Source organism: Cnephaeus nilssonii, assembly GCF_951640355.1.
Source record: "Cnephaeus nilssonii genome assembly, chromosome: 7".
Taxonomy (NCBI): domain Eukaryota; kingdom Metazoa; phylum Chordata; class Mammalia; order Chiroptera; family Vespertilionidae; genus Cnephaeus; species Cnephaeus nilssonii.
The window spans coordinates 86,386,980-86,404,867 of NC_137078.1; the positions used below are offsets into that span (position 1 = coordinate 86,386,980).

Here is a 17,888-nt window from a genome sequence, read left to right on the forward strand (position 1 = left end):
TTATATCCCAAACTAACAAAATTAGAATCTTGCAGCAGGGGCACCCAGGTATCAGTAATTTTTAGTTTCTAATGTGAAGCCATGGTTCAGAACAATTGTCCTAGACCATGGTGCCCCTAATGATGAATAAAACATAGGTAAGGCGTCTATAAATAAATGGGTTTTTAGGACCATCTAGCAGAACCTCTTGGTAACTGCTACAAATTCCAGGCCATGCAAATTTTAGGCCAAGAATTCTAGGCCATCCGAATTCTATTTGCTACCTATGGCCACTATTACCACCACCCCTGGATTATATAGTATTACAGAGCAGAACTATGGCGGCTTCATTTTACCCAGAGTGAAACAGTTTTTCAAGATCAAGACTTTTTCTTGCTTGGAATGTTATAAATGATGTATCCAAGTCCAGCTGTAATTTGGAGCTTAAGGGGCAGTGATCATAGAACCAAGAAATTAGCTCTGAAGCTGCTGCTTGGGTAAGGTGACCAGATCGTGCCGCTTTTGGCGGGACAGTCCCGATTTTTAACAATTTGTCCCGCATCCCACGGCATTTTAAAAAAGTCCCTATTTTTGGAAAGATTCTTTTGGCTTAAAAAAATCTCTGATTCTTTCCAAAAATAGGGACTTTTTTAAAACGCCGTGGGACGCGGGACAAATTGTTAAAAATCGGGACTGTCCTGCCAAAAGCGGCACGATCTGGTCACCTTATGCTTGGGACACTGTGACACCCCAATAGCTCTATCCTGTGTTCCAAGGAAAGGATTGCAGCAACACCAATTCCACCCCCAAACCAATCCTCCTCTGATTTCCAGTCTTCTTGCAGGTCTCAATTTTTCTAAAGAACACCACATTACCTAAAATCTACCACATTAGGATGTTTAACTCATAAAAACTTACTACAAAAGTTTTTTAAATGTTTATTTGTATTAAGTGGGTAGAATGGTGCAAGAATGCATTTGGGCTCTTGTTTCCCTACCGTTCACATTAGCTTGGTAAAAGAAGATTAAGTAACATTAAAGGGATTGGAATAAAATAATATAAATATATCCAGCATGGTCAAATCCTCTAATTCACTAATTCACTGAAATTGTTGGTCCAATTCACATAAATTATGTGAGAGCCTAAAGAAATTACATTTCCTTCAACTATTCTAAACCTGTTAAAAAGGGAAGTGAACAATATTTATATTACAAGACAACAATCTTTTATTGAAACATTTTTTTGTCTAAAACTATGCATAGAGAGATTAATTTCTTGTTCATAAATTAAGTTAAGTCTAACATCACTATTCCAAACCAGTATTATTTACAAAAATGAACCTTTTCTTTGCTTTATCGCCAGGTTCACAGGACTAAATTTTAAACCAACTTCAGTCTAGCCTTTCATATCTTCCTGCCATCAAATGCCCAGCGACCCTTATAAGGGCGGGACAGTGTTTTGACAGCAACATCATCATTCACCAGGAATGCAGAATCACAACTGAACAACAACAACAAAATGATCAAATCATTCCAAACAATTCCTATTTGCTTTCCAAAAGCATGCTTGGTCTAATTATCCCTTTCTATATAAGCAGGTGGGAAAGGAACTCCTTGGAGTATAGTAATGTCAATTAAATTAATCTCTTCAAAAAGTGAACATGATGGTTTAGTGTGTGTATGGATGAACTACTGTGGATGACACTAGCAGATAATAAAGTAAACGTTAAACCCACAACTGGCCAGCTCAAATTGATACTTCTCATTTAATCTGGATCACGTGTGCACTTTTTACCTTCTAGTTAAATACATTGCCAAAATCTTTCAAAGCAGACAGAGAATAGGCTTCTTACAAATTAAAATGTTAAATAATAAAAATTGCCAGCTTATTATACAGTTTCTGACAGATTCCAATATGCTGGGTGCTAAAAAGTAATTCTATGTCAGTTGCTAGTAAAAAGGTAAATCTTGTATACACATAAAAAGAAATTTACAAGACTGTAGTGTCCCTGTTAAAACAAGAATATCTAGAATGGAATTTTCAGTAAATACGTGGGATGAAGGGTAAATCAGAATAGAAGAGAAAGCAAAATCTACATAAATTAATTCCTAATTTGAGAAATCAATAAAATGTATACATAAATTGATAAATACTGTCTCCATAGGTCACTGATTCCAAGGACTGGTTAGTAGTTAGTTTCTAACTAAATTATTACAGGACGTTCTGATGGATGCTCTCTTCTGTGATCAGTTTGTTCTGGCAGACTCCAGCAAGCATTTGCCCTTGAAAACAGTTCCGTGGGAGAAAGCTCTGAGGCAATCACTTTCCATAAACTAGCCACATAATAAGTCCGAAGATAGCAGCAATCACTGACAGGACAAGCACCAGGATACAGATCTTCTTGCGAGATTTTCTCTGAGAAGAGAAATATGTTAAGAAGACACTCATGAAACAAGTGAAATTTTTTATTCTAAGAGTGCTTCATAAATCTGCCTCCTGGTTATTCAAAATCAACTCTATCCATGAATGAATATGCACAGACCTGCCCAAAATCTTAACAGTTACCAGAGCTAGGCATTAGTGCAAGTTTTAACTCCAGTTTCCCAAATACAATTTAGCAAAATAACTGTTTATACCAATATTGCTAGGCATTATGTGCAATCAAGTTATTTGTGCATGTATATAATTAAGGTTTTATACCTATTATAAAATTTTATGTTCAATGTAAAAAATATAGACAAGAAGAAAGAAAACAAAATAATCACCCACAGCTAAAACTGTTGACATTTTTATTATAGTTCCTCATTTATCTATGCAAATTGTCATCTGATATAATTGGGATCATACTATATGATGTTTGATGTTTTTCTCACGTAACATTTTAGCATAAAAATTTTATTATTATAAACTCTTCATAAACATCTCCTTTAATTTCCACATAATATAACATTGAGTGGATATAGATAATTTGCTTAATTATTCATTTGCTGTTAGATACTAAAGTCATCACTCAGTTTTTAAAAGGAAACACTATTATTAAACAAATTTCTTTAAGAACATTCCCAGGTAAAATACAGCTATCTTAGGAACATAGAAAATTACTGAAATGCTATTGGTTTCTAAAAAGTCATGCAACACCCAATTGAGAAATGAGAAGGACCTCATTCACAATATTTGTACACAGATAAAGACTCATATATGTAATAAAACCAGTTTCAACTAATATGTAAGAGAATATCACTTTCCAGAAAGAATAATTAACTCCTATTTATTCATAGATAAATAACCCCAAAAGGATAAACCCCTATTTATTCATAGATAAGCAGAAGTCAGAGTTGATTTTATGTCCATCCTCTGTGGCAAAGTCAACAGAAAGTATCTGCAAAGTTCTTCTTTGTACCAATTGTTACCCTAACTGAAACCCTGTATTTCAACTGTTTAGGATATAAAATTAGCCTTAAACCAGATTAAGGTATCATGTTAGCATATGGGGTTAGCTCAGTAGCTAAGAAGCTGTTATATAAGTTTATTCAAGGTTTGATGCCTTTTTGTAGGTCTCTCTGCAAAGGAAAATACTAAAAACGGAACTGGCACTGCAATTATGACTATCTCCAACTTAAGCCTAAGAAAAAGGCTGCAGTGTAGTCTAGCGATTTTCAACTGGTGTGCCGCAAGAATTTTTAAAACATGCAATACCTGACCTCTTTTCCCTTAGATTGTCAAATTAAAAAATTACAACAGCCAACACAACAATAGCGGTCTGGTATGAATGAATCAAAATTATACCTATCCTATCTAATAATAGAGTAACATGTAAATTACCATCACTCCGCTACGCCCACGATTGGGCGGCGGGAGGCTGGGGGGCGGGACTCGGGGTGGCCTATCCGGCCATTGAGAGGCACGGATCCGCTGCCACTGAGGGGGGCTACCCTGCTGTTGAGAGGCGCAGGGGGCGGGACTCCCGCCCCCTGTGCCTCTCAATGGCCAGATCCGCGGCCGCTGAGGGGGCCTGCCGTGGACACCCAGCTGCGCCTCTCATCGGCAGGGTAGCCAGGTGTCCGCGGCAGCCCCCCTCAGCGGCTGTTGAGAGGCACAGGGGGCGGAAGTCCCGCCCCCTGCGCCTCTCAACAGCAGGGTAGCCCCCCTCAGCAGCCTCGGACCATCAAAAGCGTGGGAGCTGGGTGCCTGTCCGCTGGTGCACCAGGCTCAGCGGAGGCTTCTGAAAGGCCTGGTGCACCAGTGGACAGGCACCCAGCTCCACTGCGAAAAGCGAAAGCGTGTAGGGGACCCTACACGTGCATGATTCAATCATGCACTGGGCCTCTAGTTTTTTATAAAAAATAACAACACACCAAACAACCTAAATTATACTTATTTAATATTTTTTGGTTGGCTGCAGAATTTTAGAGATTAGTTTATGTGTGCCATGAGATGAAAAAGGTTGAAAATCGCTGGTGTATTCTAATGGCCCATAAAGCCTGTAGCACAGAGTGACTTTTTCTGGTACCTCCCTTACCTGATAGTAAGCAGCTCGCTGTAACTGATCAGTGGCTCTTTCCACATGCACCTCTGAGCTTTCCACATTGGCTTCTATGCTATCTGCAAAAAAGAAGGGCAGTGGAAATTTTATCAAACTCACATGTTGCAAGACAGCAAATTGAACAAACTTCTGATGTTATGGGGATCCTGATTTCACCACCACCATTCTAACTATCCAACCATGAAAACAAAAGTTACTAACTCCGGCCCTGGCCAGTGTGGCTCAGTTGGTTGAGCATCATCCCATGCACCACCAAAAGCACCGGCTCGATTCTGGTCAGGGCACATGCCCAGGTTGCAGATTGGGGTGCATATGGGAGGCAACTGGTCAATGTGTGTCTCTCTCCCTTTCTCTTTCCTCCTCCTCCTCCTTCTCCTCCTCCTTCATTTTCCTCTCTCTAAAATCAGTATTTTTTTAAAAAAGTTACTAACTCCATAAGAGAATAGCCCTATTCTTTGGAAATAAACACTGAAGTATTTACAGGAAAGGGTTATAAAGTATACAACTCACCCACAAATGGCAGAGAAAAAATTATGTACACCTATGACAAGAAAAATATTTCTAAGCTACTCTAAATTAAAATTACAGCAGCCATGGAGTACGAAAAAGAGACAGAATAGTTGACCTGTTAATAGCCATGAACCAGCTCTGACAAAAGACTGCTCACATTTGTGTATAGCTGTTGGAATTTAGGATTTATTTCCAGATGGCTACTTCTACATTATCTAAAAGAGAGAATAGGCAGGTGACATAGGGCCCCAGAAGGTATTAATAATACATACCAATCAGATCACCCTGGTCATGGATCATCATAGCCAAATCTTTAAATATCTGGTTGACATCCAAAATGTCAGCCTAAGGAACACCAAAACAATTAACTAACATTAAGCAACATGTTAGCGATTCATTTCCTCTACTTACCTGAAGTTAGTAACATAACTGAAGCTATTAACATAACACATGTGTTTTTTAAAAAATATATTTTATTGATTTCAGAGAGGAAGGAAGAGGGAGAGAGATAGAAACATCGATGATGAGAGAGAATCATTGATTGGCTTCCTCCTGCATGCCCCACTACTGGGGATCAAGCCCACAACCCAGGCAGGTGCCCTTGACCGGAATCAAACCAGGGACTCTTCAGTCTGCAGACCAACGCTCTATCCACTGAGCCAAACCAGCTAGGGCAACACATGTGTTTTTAACCTTTTGCACTCGGATGTCGAGTGTGACTCGACACGGTTAGCATCAGTAGCAGCTCGCCAAAACCAGTTTGGCTCAGTGGATAGAGCGTCAGCCTGCGGACTGAAGGGTCCCAGGTTCAATTCCGGTCAAGGGCATGTACCTTGGTTGCAGGCACATCCCCAGTAGGGAGTGTGCAGGAGGCAGCTGATCGATGCTTCTTTCTCATCGATGTTTCTAGCTTTCTATCCCTCTCCCTTCCTCTCTGTAAAAAATCAATAAAATATATTTAAAAAATAAATAAATAATAAGACTTGACTTCTGGATAATTCCTAAGGATGGAGGATGCTTTGAATCTGAAGGTTGGAACATTCAGCTGCACTCTGGGGCGGGGAGAGGTACTGGAGGCTGAATCAATCCCCAAAGGCCAATCATTTAATCAATCAAGCTCATGAAATGAAGCCTCCACAGAAATCCTAAACAACAGGTTCTGAGAGTTCTGGGTTGGTGAACGCATGGTGTTCCTGGGAGAATGGCACACCTGGACAAAGCATGGAAGCTCCACCCCCTTCCCCACATACCTTGCTTGCCTTATGTATCTCTTCCATTTGGCTAGTCCTGAGTTGTATTCTTCTATAATAAACCAGTAATCTAATAAGGAACTTGTTTTTCTGAGTTCTGTGAGCCACTCTAGCAAATTAATCAAAACCAAGGAGGGGGTGATGGGAACCTCCAATTTAGAGCCTGTCAGTCAGAAGCACAGACAACAACCTGGACTTGACAACGGTATCTGAAACGTGGGATTGAACTCAACTGTGGGATCTGATGCTATCTCCAGGTAGATAGTGTCAGAAGTGAGTTAGATTGTAGGACATCCAGCTAGCGTGGCAGAATTGCTTGATGTGGGGAAAAAACCTACACATTTGGTGGCCAGAAGTGTAGTATGAGAGGACAGGAGACACATAAGAGTATGTTATTTTCTATTAGAACAGGGATTGTATATTAGATACAGGAAATGACTGGACATGAAAATCGAGCCTGGCTAAGGAATTTGGACTTAATTCTGTTGAATGTGAAGTACCCATTACATTCAATAAGTTACTTTGCTTTCCTTAGCTCAGTATGATCTCTCCCTGCTATAACAGTATTTCTAATGTTAGAGAACCAACAGCAGTGAGTAAGAAAAAGAAAGATACAATATCTTTGAAGGAAATGAAATAATCCAACTTGAGGATGAAGTATCTCATCTAAGACCAGACACTGGCAGAACCCAGGGCAGTGTGTCTCAACCCTGCATGCATATTATCATCTGGGAAATTAAAAAATACATATCTCTGATGCCCTGGCTGGTTAGTTCAGTTGGTTGGAGCGTTGTACCAATATGCCAAGGTTGCAGGTTCAATCTCCAGCCAGGGTATATACAAGAATCAACAAATAAATGCACAAATAAGTGGAACAACAAATCATTCTCTCTAAAGTCAATAAATTTAAAAAGTTTTAAAAACCTACCCCCAGGGCCTCTTGTGGATATTTGCCCATTTTTAACTTACAAAAAAATAGGAGTTCGACATAGTCCAAAGTAACAAATGGTGTGTGAGGGAGGAGAGCAGGGGATTTTTTTTAAAGTCCAAGTGGTTCTAATGTGCTGTCAGGGTTCAGAACTACTGCCACAGATGAAGGTCAGGAGGAGCTCAAAACTGCTCCTCTCCACAATCCTCCCTTCCCCGCTGCCCCCCAGGGATGGCAGTCTCTACCTTCATGTAGGAGGAAACTACGCAAGTTTAAGAATATTTTACTGGTCACTGCAAGATTAAAGTTGAAAACACAGGTAAGAAAGGCTTCAATACCTCTCTCTCAATCCCCACATCAAAAATTATTCCAATTTCTCTGACCTACTGAAGTAATATCCACAACTTGAGATTACACTTTGGGATGCACAAAAACGGAGTAAACCGTTTGGCCTACCTTTATTCTGGGCTATTCAGACTTAGCAAAGGGGCTCCCTGTAGAGCTCTACCTAACCTACAGATTGGCATTGAGGTTTGGGGGTGAAGTCTCAATGAACAATAAAATATTTGTTTGCCTTGCTGTTCTCCATGCATATTCTCATGGAGACCATAGAAGATACGGTGCTTGAGGGAAGGATTTGGGTATCCTTGGGCACCATGGCCACTGCCATCATAAAAGTCGTTCAAATTCACCATGATTACATTGAAACCGAATATCCACACCACACAAGACTCATTTCATGTTTTTTCATAATCACTGAGAGAAAATCCAAGTGGATTATACTGCACAGATACATTAAGTCAAACAAAAAACATGAACTCGCTCTCACCTCCAGCTGCCGAATCGCCGTTTCCCTCTCCTTAATAAGTTCCAGATCCTGCTCGGTGATGGCCACCTCATCCTCCTGGCTTTGCATCTGGTTCCACTCCTCATGGCTGCAGGGAGACAAGCACTCTAGTTGATTCCTCCTCTCAAAGGTGTGCCTGAGGCAGCTACAGCATCTCTACTGCCAGCAGAGCCTATCCGAGGACATTACAGGCTCCACCTCCTCTGGTATCAATCAATACAAAGTCCCTGAGGGCCACAATTTTCATATCCAGAGGCAAAGCGTTTATATCACCAAGAAAACAAAGTCCCAGATTTCATGGGCAAGACTGAGATGAAGCAGAATTATGAGGGATGGGACACCTGAGGTTTCTCTTCATTTTTCCTTCTTTTTTCTCACTATTTTTAAAGTTAAAAGTATAAAGAATAGAATCCCATCTCAACTAGCCAGCAGGTTGGCTGAATAATTCTTTTACCTGTCAAATGAGACGAGCTGCTCCTCTCTTTGCCTCTCTTCTGCCTAGAAAGCAGAGGGCATTATTGCTGCTGTTATCCAGAAACATGTCACAGACACACAAAACAATAGCTTTCTTTAGCTAGAGTGTAAAGAAGCAACAGCCCTTGGCTCCAACAGGATCTACAAGACGGCACAGGGCTCTGGAAATTTGTCTTGACTAGGAAATGGGTGAGAAAGAAAAATCTGCATTCCAGTTTGTGCTCAGAACTGAAAGCATACTAAACAAGATGAAAGAACATGGGCAGGAGAGAGGCTTAAAAATAATGAGCCCTGCCCTAGCCGGCTTGGCTCAGTGGATAGAGCATCGGCCTGCGGACTGAGGGGTCCCAGGTTCGATTCCGGCCAAGGGCACATGCCTGGGTTACAGGCTTGATCCCCAGTGGGGGGTGTGCAGGAGGCGGCCGATCAGTGATTCTCTCTCATCATTGATGTTTCTCTCTCTCTCTCCTTCTCCCTTCCTCTCTGAAATGAATAAAGAAAAAAAAAATAATAATGAGCCCTGGCCAGTTTTGCTCAATGGTTAGTGTGTTGGCCCATAGACTGAAGGGTCTCAGGTTCAATTCCAGTCAAGACCATGTACCTGGGTTGCAAGCTGGATCTCTGGCCCTGGTCAGGGTGTGTGCGGGAGGCAAGCAATCAATGTTTTTCTCTGTCTCTCCCCATCCCTTCCACTCTCTCTAAAAAGTCAATGGAAAAATATCCTCAGGTGAGGATTAACAAAAAAAACTGAAGTTCAAGTTTGTCCTCAGTAAATGTACTCAGTGCAAAGGCACTTTCAGTGCTCTGCTTACTTCTACAGGTTCTCACTTTCTCTTAGATTTTGACCTTAATATTCCCATGGCTCTTAGGTATTTTTGAGAAGTTGGGTTGATAAAATCTAGTATTTGTTAATTCTCTTCAAAGAGAAAGCTAGTCCAAATAACTTAGCATACTATATTCCAAGAAACAGATTCATTCTTTCTTCTTTTTTTGTTTTTAACAGAAGACCAACATAACAATAAAAAAGAAAATTGTACATAATCCTACCTGTCACTTTTTAAAACCTTTGTTAACATTCCTTTCTAGTCTTTGACCATATGCACACATTATTTTTTTTACACAGGTTTTACCAATCTAGCATTTTGCAGCAGCTAATGTCATATCTATTATTTGGGGAAATAGTAAACAAAGGCTAATGGTCAGGGGAAGAAAAATAGGAAAGAACATCCTGAAATTTGCAAAGGTCTTCTTTGGGGAATAAACTTACAGAAAGTCGAGATCCAGCTCTTGCTCTGGCAATACTCTCCTTTTCCTTTTCAGACACCCTTCTCTGCACAGCCTGGAAATTATTTAAGGCTGCAGAGAAATCATTCATGAGGCGTTCCTTTTGAAGTCTCTGCTGGCGCTAAGGAAATAAAACAAAAACTTAAAATTTCATACTAATCTCAAACCATTGGGTTTCATACCCATTAAAAGCAGTATATTATACCTCCTAAAGATTTCCTACTGGGAAAATTACTATGATATAGGATCTTCCTTAAATTAATATATTTGCTCATTGCTAACTCAAATTCCTAGTTAACACTATAGGCCACGTCAGAACGAAAATATTCATTCTGATAACCCTGGGAACTGCGTGTCATTTACCTTGTAATCTCAGAAAGAATTGAATTTCAGAATTTTGGATCCCTGAAGAATCAAAAGCCTCCCTAGCCGGTTGGCTCAGTGGATAGAGCATTGGCCTGGAGAATGAAGGGTCCTGAGCTCGATTCCGGTCAAGGGCACATGCCCGGGCTGCAGACTCAATGATTCTCTCTCATCGTTGTTTCTATCTCTCTCTCTGATATCAATAAAAATATTTTTTAAAAAAAGAATCAAAGCCAAATAAATGCCTTTGAACTCAGAATGGACCCAGGGGTTGTTTTTATTGAAGTGTTAAAACTGTATTCATCTATGCTGAGTTCACAGCTTCCTGGAAACCATAGAGTCACTTTCCTTTACTATGGTGAGGTTTTAAATCTTTGGGAACCTGAAAACTAGTTTGTACAGTACAGGCTACCTTAACTAAGCGTATCGATTCTATGTCTCAAAAAACACATAATGAGAGCACTTGCTGTGTGCTGAGAACATACATAGAAGTAAAAACTCACCCCGACCTCAAACAACTTACCATGTATTTATAGATAAAGGATATACAGATACAAGTAACAAATCATTATAAATAACTGCTATCAAATCAGTACTATAGGAGTTTAGAGGCAGGTATAATCAGTAAGAACTCAAGGAGTCAAAAAGGATTCAAGAGGAGGTGGTCACTGAAGCAAGAGTAAGGCGTGAGAGAAGGGGCTAGGCAAAGCCAGCAGGAGGACAGTGTGAGCAAAGGCACAGTGAAGAGGACTATAAGGCTGGAACCAAAGGTTTTTTCGCGACAACAGCTAAACGATGAAATTGGAAAGGCAGGAAAGGGGCTGGCCACAGCAGGTTTTTTAAGTGCCAAACAAATAATTTTGGGACTTAATCTCTAAAGAACAAAGATTTCTGAGCAGGAAACATGATGGGTACAAAATGATAACTTACAAAAATTAGTCTGTGATATTGTACAAGATAGAACAGAAAAAAAGAAACAAGTCAAAAAGATTACTGCAATAGTCTATCTAGATTTAAGGTTAGGAGGATACAGTCTCTGTCAGTAATGGTAACACAAAAAAATAAATTTAAGAAACATTATGGCTTAGTGAGTGGCTGTGGGGGAAGGGGGTAAAAGTCAAGAATGACTCAAATTTCACACTGAAGAGAGTGATGGTAATACTGAAAGCAAACTTAGATGAGGAACTTTTTTCCCTTTTTCTGGGATTTTTATTTTTTCATAAACATTGTAACAATAAGGGGAGAAACATCATGCCCCAATCTATCCAAAAATACTCTTTTAGCCCTCGCTGGTTTGGCTCAATGGATAGAGCATCGGCCTGTGGACTGAAGGGTCCCGGGTTCGATTCCAGTCAAGGGCACATGCCTGGGTTGCGGGCTCGATCCCCAGGAGGAGGCGTGCAGGAGGCAGCCCATCAATGATTCTCATCATTGATGTTTCTCTCTCTCTCTCTCCCTCTTCCTTCCTCTCTGAAATCAATAAAAAAAAAATACTCTTTTAAATATAGCACACACACTTTCCAAGTTATCATACTCTTCACAATTACGGTCTTTGTTACATAACATTCCATCAAACTGATCTAGTAATTTTATGTAAACATTCCTTCTAGATTGTTCCCACTTTTTAAATATTCTAAATAAAGCTAAAGTGAGCCCCTTTATGATAGCTAGTATTTATAGAGTGCTTACTATGTGCATGTACTGATATAAGTACTTTATATAATAATTCATTTAATCCGAACAAGATCCTACCTTAGTTAGGTACTATTACAGTCCCTATTTTACTATTATATTCCCCCTTTTACCGAGGCACAGAGATTGGTTAATAATTTGCCAGGGTCACACACAGTAAGTGGCACAGGTAGAATTTAAATCCAGGAAATTTGGCTCCAGAGTAAAGTTGTTTTTTTCCTCTTAGTACTTTTTTCCTCAGGACAAATTTGGTTGAGTGGGAATATTAGGTCTAAAGGCTACATTTTCTATGATAACACGTATTGCAAATCAGCTTAGTTAAGGTGTTTAGGAGGAATGGGAGGAATTCAATATAACACAACACACTACATTTCAGATGAAGAGGAAAGCTCAGAACAGGAATGGGCAATAGAGGCTTAGAGGCTAGGGCTGGAAAAAGATCTAGGGTCATGTTCATAGAGATGACAGGGAGCTTATAAAAGTAGATAGGACTCCTGAGGGGGAAAGCAGAGTGAGAAAATTACAGGATCAATGGATGGCAGAGCATGCCCATTCTAGGAAGCAACAGACTCAGAGAAGGAGGCTGAGACGCGACCTGGGATTAGAGAAAATAATCCTGAAAAGGTTCACCAGAATTGAGGGACAGAATGAAAGGAAGAAGAAAGGTTTCAGTGGAGACAGGCTGGGCAAGAGGATCAATGAATCAGAGAAGAAAAGTGAGTAAGAACCAAAAAGGCCATTGGATTTAGCAACTAAATAATCACTGATGATAGTACATAAATCTGAAAAAAATACTGAAAAGTAGAGTAAATGGCTTGAGGCATAGGACAGTAGCACAAGATGGGTAATGTGGCTAAGATTAATTAGATGAACAAAGACTTGAAAGGAAAAGAGTATTCAGCACAATAGGAGGAAGGAAATTAAGGAATTATATTTCACTAGAAACAGTATGTTTGTAGATCTATTTCGTGTTTTATGATCCACGATAATGGAAGGGAACATTAACATGCACAATCCAAAAATAACTTCTATCTGATTTGGAATACATTAGATCCTTTTTTGTTTGTTTGTTAGCAGAGTTGACTTTCTAATTATATTTTGGTTAGGCTGCTATTTATTTCTTAAGTACTTTCAATGCTCTGTTTGCATCAGACCCTTAGACTCCTTTTTTATCACTAAGATTATCTACAAGAGTGTATTCTCTAAGTGCACAGCTGGGAGGAAAAGAGGGGTAATTCTGAAACAATTTAGAGATATTGGATGGAACTTTGTCCGTACTGAAATATCAGCATGAGTAACACTAAAACAGCACACATACGGGTAACCAAAGAATGAGTGCATGAAGATTATCTTCTATCTTAACTACTTTGTAGCAGGATGAGAAAGCATCCTCTCTTTTGTGCAAGGGGCACCAAAACTCCAAAGACTGAGCATACACTTCATTAAATAGCTTGCCAGGTATAGATTAAACTAGTGATCTCCAAACTTTTTTTGATGGAGACACACAGTAAGACTGTGACATCTTGATCCAGTATCATATATATACATATATATGAAACAAGTTTCATGTAACAACAACACACTCTATTTCTACTCTATGTCAAAGGAATGTTTATATAAAATTACTAGATCAGTTTGATGGAATGTTATGTAACAAAGACCGTAACTGTGAAGAGTATGATAACTTGGAAAGTGTGTGTGCTACACTATTATTATTTTTTAATATATTTTATTGATTTTTTGCAGAGAGGAAGAGAGAGGGATAGAGAGTTAGAAACATCGATGAGAGAGAAACATCAATCAGCTGCCTCTTGCACACCCCCTACTGGGGATGTGCCCGCAACCAAGGTACATGCCCTTGACCGGAATCGAACCTGGGACCCTTGAGTCTGCAGGCCGACGCTCTATCCACTGAGCCAAACCGGTTTCGGCTACACTATTATTTTATGTCCCAACAGCCACAACTCACTGACAACCCCTGGATAGGGAAGTTGTAGACTTAATCTTTAGGGCCATCATAGATAAGACATCATCATTTAAAAAGTTCAATAATAGGCTCTGGCCAGGTAGCTCAGTTGATTAGAACATCATCCCAATACACCAAGGTTGTGGGTTCAATCCCTGATCAGGGCACATATAAGAAACAACCAATGAATGTATAAATAAGTAGAACAACAAATTGATATCCCCCCCCCCCCACTTTCTCTATCTAAAAATTTTTAAAAAGTAATATAAGTTAAGTGCCCCCATGAATGGTATAAAAGTTAAAAGCAGCCCTAGCTGGTTTGGCTCAGTGGAAAGAGCATTGGCCTGTGGACTGAAGGGTCCTGGGGTTTGATTCCAGTCAGGGGCACATGCCAGGTTGTGGGCTCGATTCACAGTGGAAGGCATGCAGTAGGCAGCAGATCAATGATTCTCTGTCATCATTGATGTTTCTATCTCTCTCTCCCTCTCCCTTCCTCTCTGAAATCATATATATATATATATAATTTTAAAGTGCCTAAAATGTAAAAAAATGGATAAAGATCATTTTTAAAAAAAGTTAAAAAACAAAATGGATTCACAGCAGGCTTAGGTAAGTGAAGGTTTTTCCCCTGGAAGAGAGAGAATTTGAGGTAGATCATGAATGACAGGCAAAAGAGTCCAGCCACAATGGAGGGAGCACATCTGACTTCATGAGCGTGTGAACAAAAGGCAGGGAAGAACAATGAAACAATGAATCCCTATAAAAAGTGTGTGTTTTTAAGGATTTAAATGGCACTGAATAAAATTACTTGAAAAGAGAAGTCTTTTTTTCCCTGAGCATTTCCTCACCTGAGACCTATGAAAGACTTGTGATGGGATGTGAAAGTGAAGGCAAAATGTAAAAGACATGTGATTGCAAAATATAGATACTAGATACAAAACAAACTAGGATGAAGCCTGAAAACATAAAGCTGTTAGCCCAAACCCAAAAAGATGCAAACGCTGAGATTCTTCTTCAGTTAAACCTATTAGTACTACTATATTAATATGTTCTTATTAATCATAACAGCAGCCACCACATGTTGAGTACCTACTAAATGCCAGGCAATTTGCAAGATCTAGTGCACACATTCTTTTTCTTGTCACAATGGCCACATACTCCCATTTTACTGATAATGAAGTTGAGGTTTAGAGAAGGTCTATCTAGCACAAAAGGCCAAGTTATTTTTATTTCACACACTGTATTTCTATTAAAACAAAGTCCTTTTTTTATTAAAAAACAAAACAGAAAACAGAAAATACCTACCTGTTCTGAAGTAGATAAGGGGAGGGGCAAAGACCCTAATTCCTTCAGTAATTCATTTGTTTCCTTGGCAAGCTGATTTGTAGAGTGTTGCAACTGCTGCCTAAGAGAGAAAAGACAGGTTTCAGAATATCCTCACTTCTTGAGAGCTGCTATAGTTAGTATCAGCTTATTCTCAGAGTGTCTCACAATGCAGGGAATGAAAGGGTACATGAAGAAATAGGTTCCTAGATGCCTGGGTTCACAACAAAATTCCAGAACTACTGCCCAAGTCAGACCCACTTCAAGGCTTCCTCCTATTACCGAGTTAAAAGAACATGTCTCAGTGAAATCTGATGATCAGGTATTTTAACTCTTTGGGGAGAAAAGAAAGCATATCAGCAGTTGTGATAGAAATATAAGAAGAGCCACTGCCCCACTGCTAAATCTAATAGTTTTAACACACTGGACTCTCTCACAAAACTCTCACAATGAGTTGTCCAGGAGTTCGCACGGCTACTGTCACAGTCCACTGCCTAGAGACAGAATCCTGGCAGTTGGATGAAATGTGCATTAAAAGCACAGCTCCTACCCTAGGGAGCAAGCTCCCAAGATCTTGTTTAAAGCTGATGCTCCTTCAGCTTTAGCCTTGACTCCTACCAGTTTTTTATGCTTGACTTTCTGCTTCTTCCCTCTAAACAAAAAAGCCCTATAGTGTGAAAACATACGTATATAAGGAGTAGACAGAAAAGGACATTAAAGAGGCAAGGATATCCTATATAATAAAAGCCTAGGTGGTGTCGCACGACATCATCACAAGATGGCTGCCACAAGATGGCTGGCACAGATGGCCGGCAGGAGAGGGCAGTTATAGGTGATCAGGTCGGCAGGGGAAGGCAGTTGTGAGCAATCAGGCCAGCAGGGAAGGGCAGTTGGGGGCAATCGGGCCAGCAGGGAAGGGCAGTTGGGGGCAACCAGCCTGCAGGGGAAGGCAGCTGGGTGTGACCGGGCTGGCAGGGGAGGGCTGTTGGGGTGACCAGGCCAGCAGGGGAGACCAGGCTGACAGGGGAGGGCAGTTGGGGGCGATCGGGCCAGCAGGGGAGGGCAGTTGGGAGCGGTTGGGCCGGCAGGGGAGGGCAGTTGGGGGTGACCAGGTCAGCAGGGGAGGGCAGTTGGGAGCAACCAGGCCTGCAGGGGAGGGCAGCTGGGTGTGACCAGGCCGGCAGGAGAAGGCAAAAAGGTGCGACCAGGCCTGCAGGGGAGGGCAGTTAGGGGAGACCAGGCTGGCAGGGGAGGGCAGTTGAGGGCGATTGGGCCGGCAGGGGAGGGCAGTTGTGCCGGCAGGGGAGGACAGTTGGAGGTGATCAGGCCAACAGGGGAGCAGTTAGGCGTCAATCAGGCCAGCAGGGGAGTGGTTAGGGGGTGATCAGGCAGCCATCCAGGCAAGCGGTTAGGAGCCAGCAGTCCTGGACTGTGAGAGGGATGTCTGATTGCCAGTTTAGGCCTGATCCCATAGGGGTCCCAAGGGGTCCCAGATTGGAGAGGGTGCAGGCCAGGCTGAGGGACACCCTCCCTCATGCACGAATTTCGTGCACCGGGCCTCTAATCTATATATATAAAAGCCTAAGTGACTGAATGACCAAATGACTGGTCACTATGACGCGCACTGACCACCAGGGGGCAGACGCTCAATGCAGGAGCTGCCCCCTAGTGGTCAGTGCACTCCCACAGCAGGAGCGCTGCTCAGCTGACTGACGAGTGCCAGACACTGGGCTCACTGCTGGCAAGTGCAGCTGTGGTGTGAGCCTCTCCCGCCTCTGTGGCAGCATGCTACCAAGCAGTGGTGACGCAGGCACAGTGGGGCCGGGATGAGTGGGAGTGGGCGCCATGCCACTTTGCACACTACTACATTCCCCCAGGGTCCCGGATTGCGAGAGGGCGCAGGCCAGGCTGAAAGACCCCACCAGTGCACGAATCCGTGCATTGGGCCTCTAGTATAATATATTAGGTGGAAGTGAAAAGTAGTGGAAATAGCCTGGCCTATGTGGCTCAGTGGTTGAGCGTCAACTTATGAACTAGGAGGTCATGGCACATGCCTGGGTCTCAGGCTAGATCCCCAGTAGAGGATGTGCACGAGGCAGCCGATCAATGATTCTCTCTCAGCAGTGATGTTTCTCTCTCTCTCTCCCTCTCCCTTCCTCTCTGAAATCAATAAAAATATATTTTAAGAAAAAAGAAAAGTAGTGGAAATACAAAAAGAGCTCCTCTCAGTCATGATTTCCTCTATCTGGCCATTTTTACAAAGGTTTTAAGGGAGGACAGAGAAACCACACTACTAATTATTAATGTTTCTTCACTGCAAAGGGACCTCCAAGATAAAAAAAAATAAGAGAGTCAAAAACAAGAGGGAGTCCATTAGGAGCCTGAATATCCCAGACAGGACTAACATATCAAGAGATATTTCACATCTTCCTGGAAAATGCTCAATGTAGTAAGTTATTCTCTCATTTCACAAAGTCTAGGACAGGAAATAAAGAACATTACTCAGTATCTTTTAAAGATGAAGAATAGAACTTCAAAAAGCAGAAATGTACTCAAGAAGGATGTGATCAAAAGAATCAGCCCTAACTGGTTTGGCTCAGTGGAGAGAGCATCGGCCTGCGGACTGAAGGGTCCCAGGTTTGATCCCAGTCAAGGGCACGTGCTCGGGTTGTGGGCTCAATCCCCAGTAGGGGACAGCTGATCAATGATTCTCTCTCAATATTGATGTT

At 41.3% G+C, this 17,888-nt stretch overlaps 1 protein-coding gene across 1 annotated transcript in view; it reads right to left on the reverse strand.

Annotated features, from left to right (window-relative positions):
- Positions 1 to 890: 890 nt before the first annotated feature.
- Positions 891 to 17,888, reverse strand: part of STX12 (syntaxin 12) — a 34,234-nt gene continuing 17,236 nt past the window's right edge. The window contains exons 3-9 of the mRNA XM_079777212.1: positions 15,142 to 15,241; positions 9,799 to 9,936; positions 8,512 to 8,555; positions 8,040 to 8,145; positions 5,305 to 5,377; positions 4,499 to 4,581; positions 891 to 2,394 (exon numbers count right to left, since the gene is read on the reverse strand). Of these exons, the coding sequence (XP_079633338.1) occupies positions 2,299 to 2,394; positions 4,499 to 4,581; positions 5,305 to 5,377; positions 8,040 to 8,145; positions 8,512 to 8,555; positions 9,799 to 9,936; positions 15,142 to 15,241 (640 nt within the window). The 3' untranslated portion in view covers positions 891 to 2,298. The remainder of the gene's footprint in view (positions 2,395 to 4,498; positions 4,582 to 5,304; positions 5,378 to 8,039; positions 8,146 to 8,511; positions 8,556 to 9,798; positions 9,937 to 15,141; positions 15,242 to 17,888) is intronic.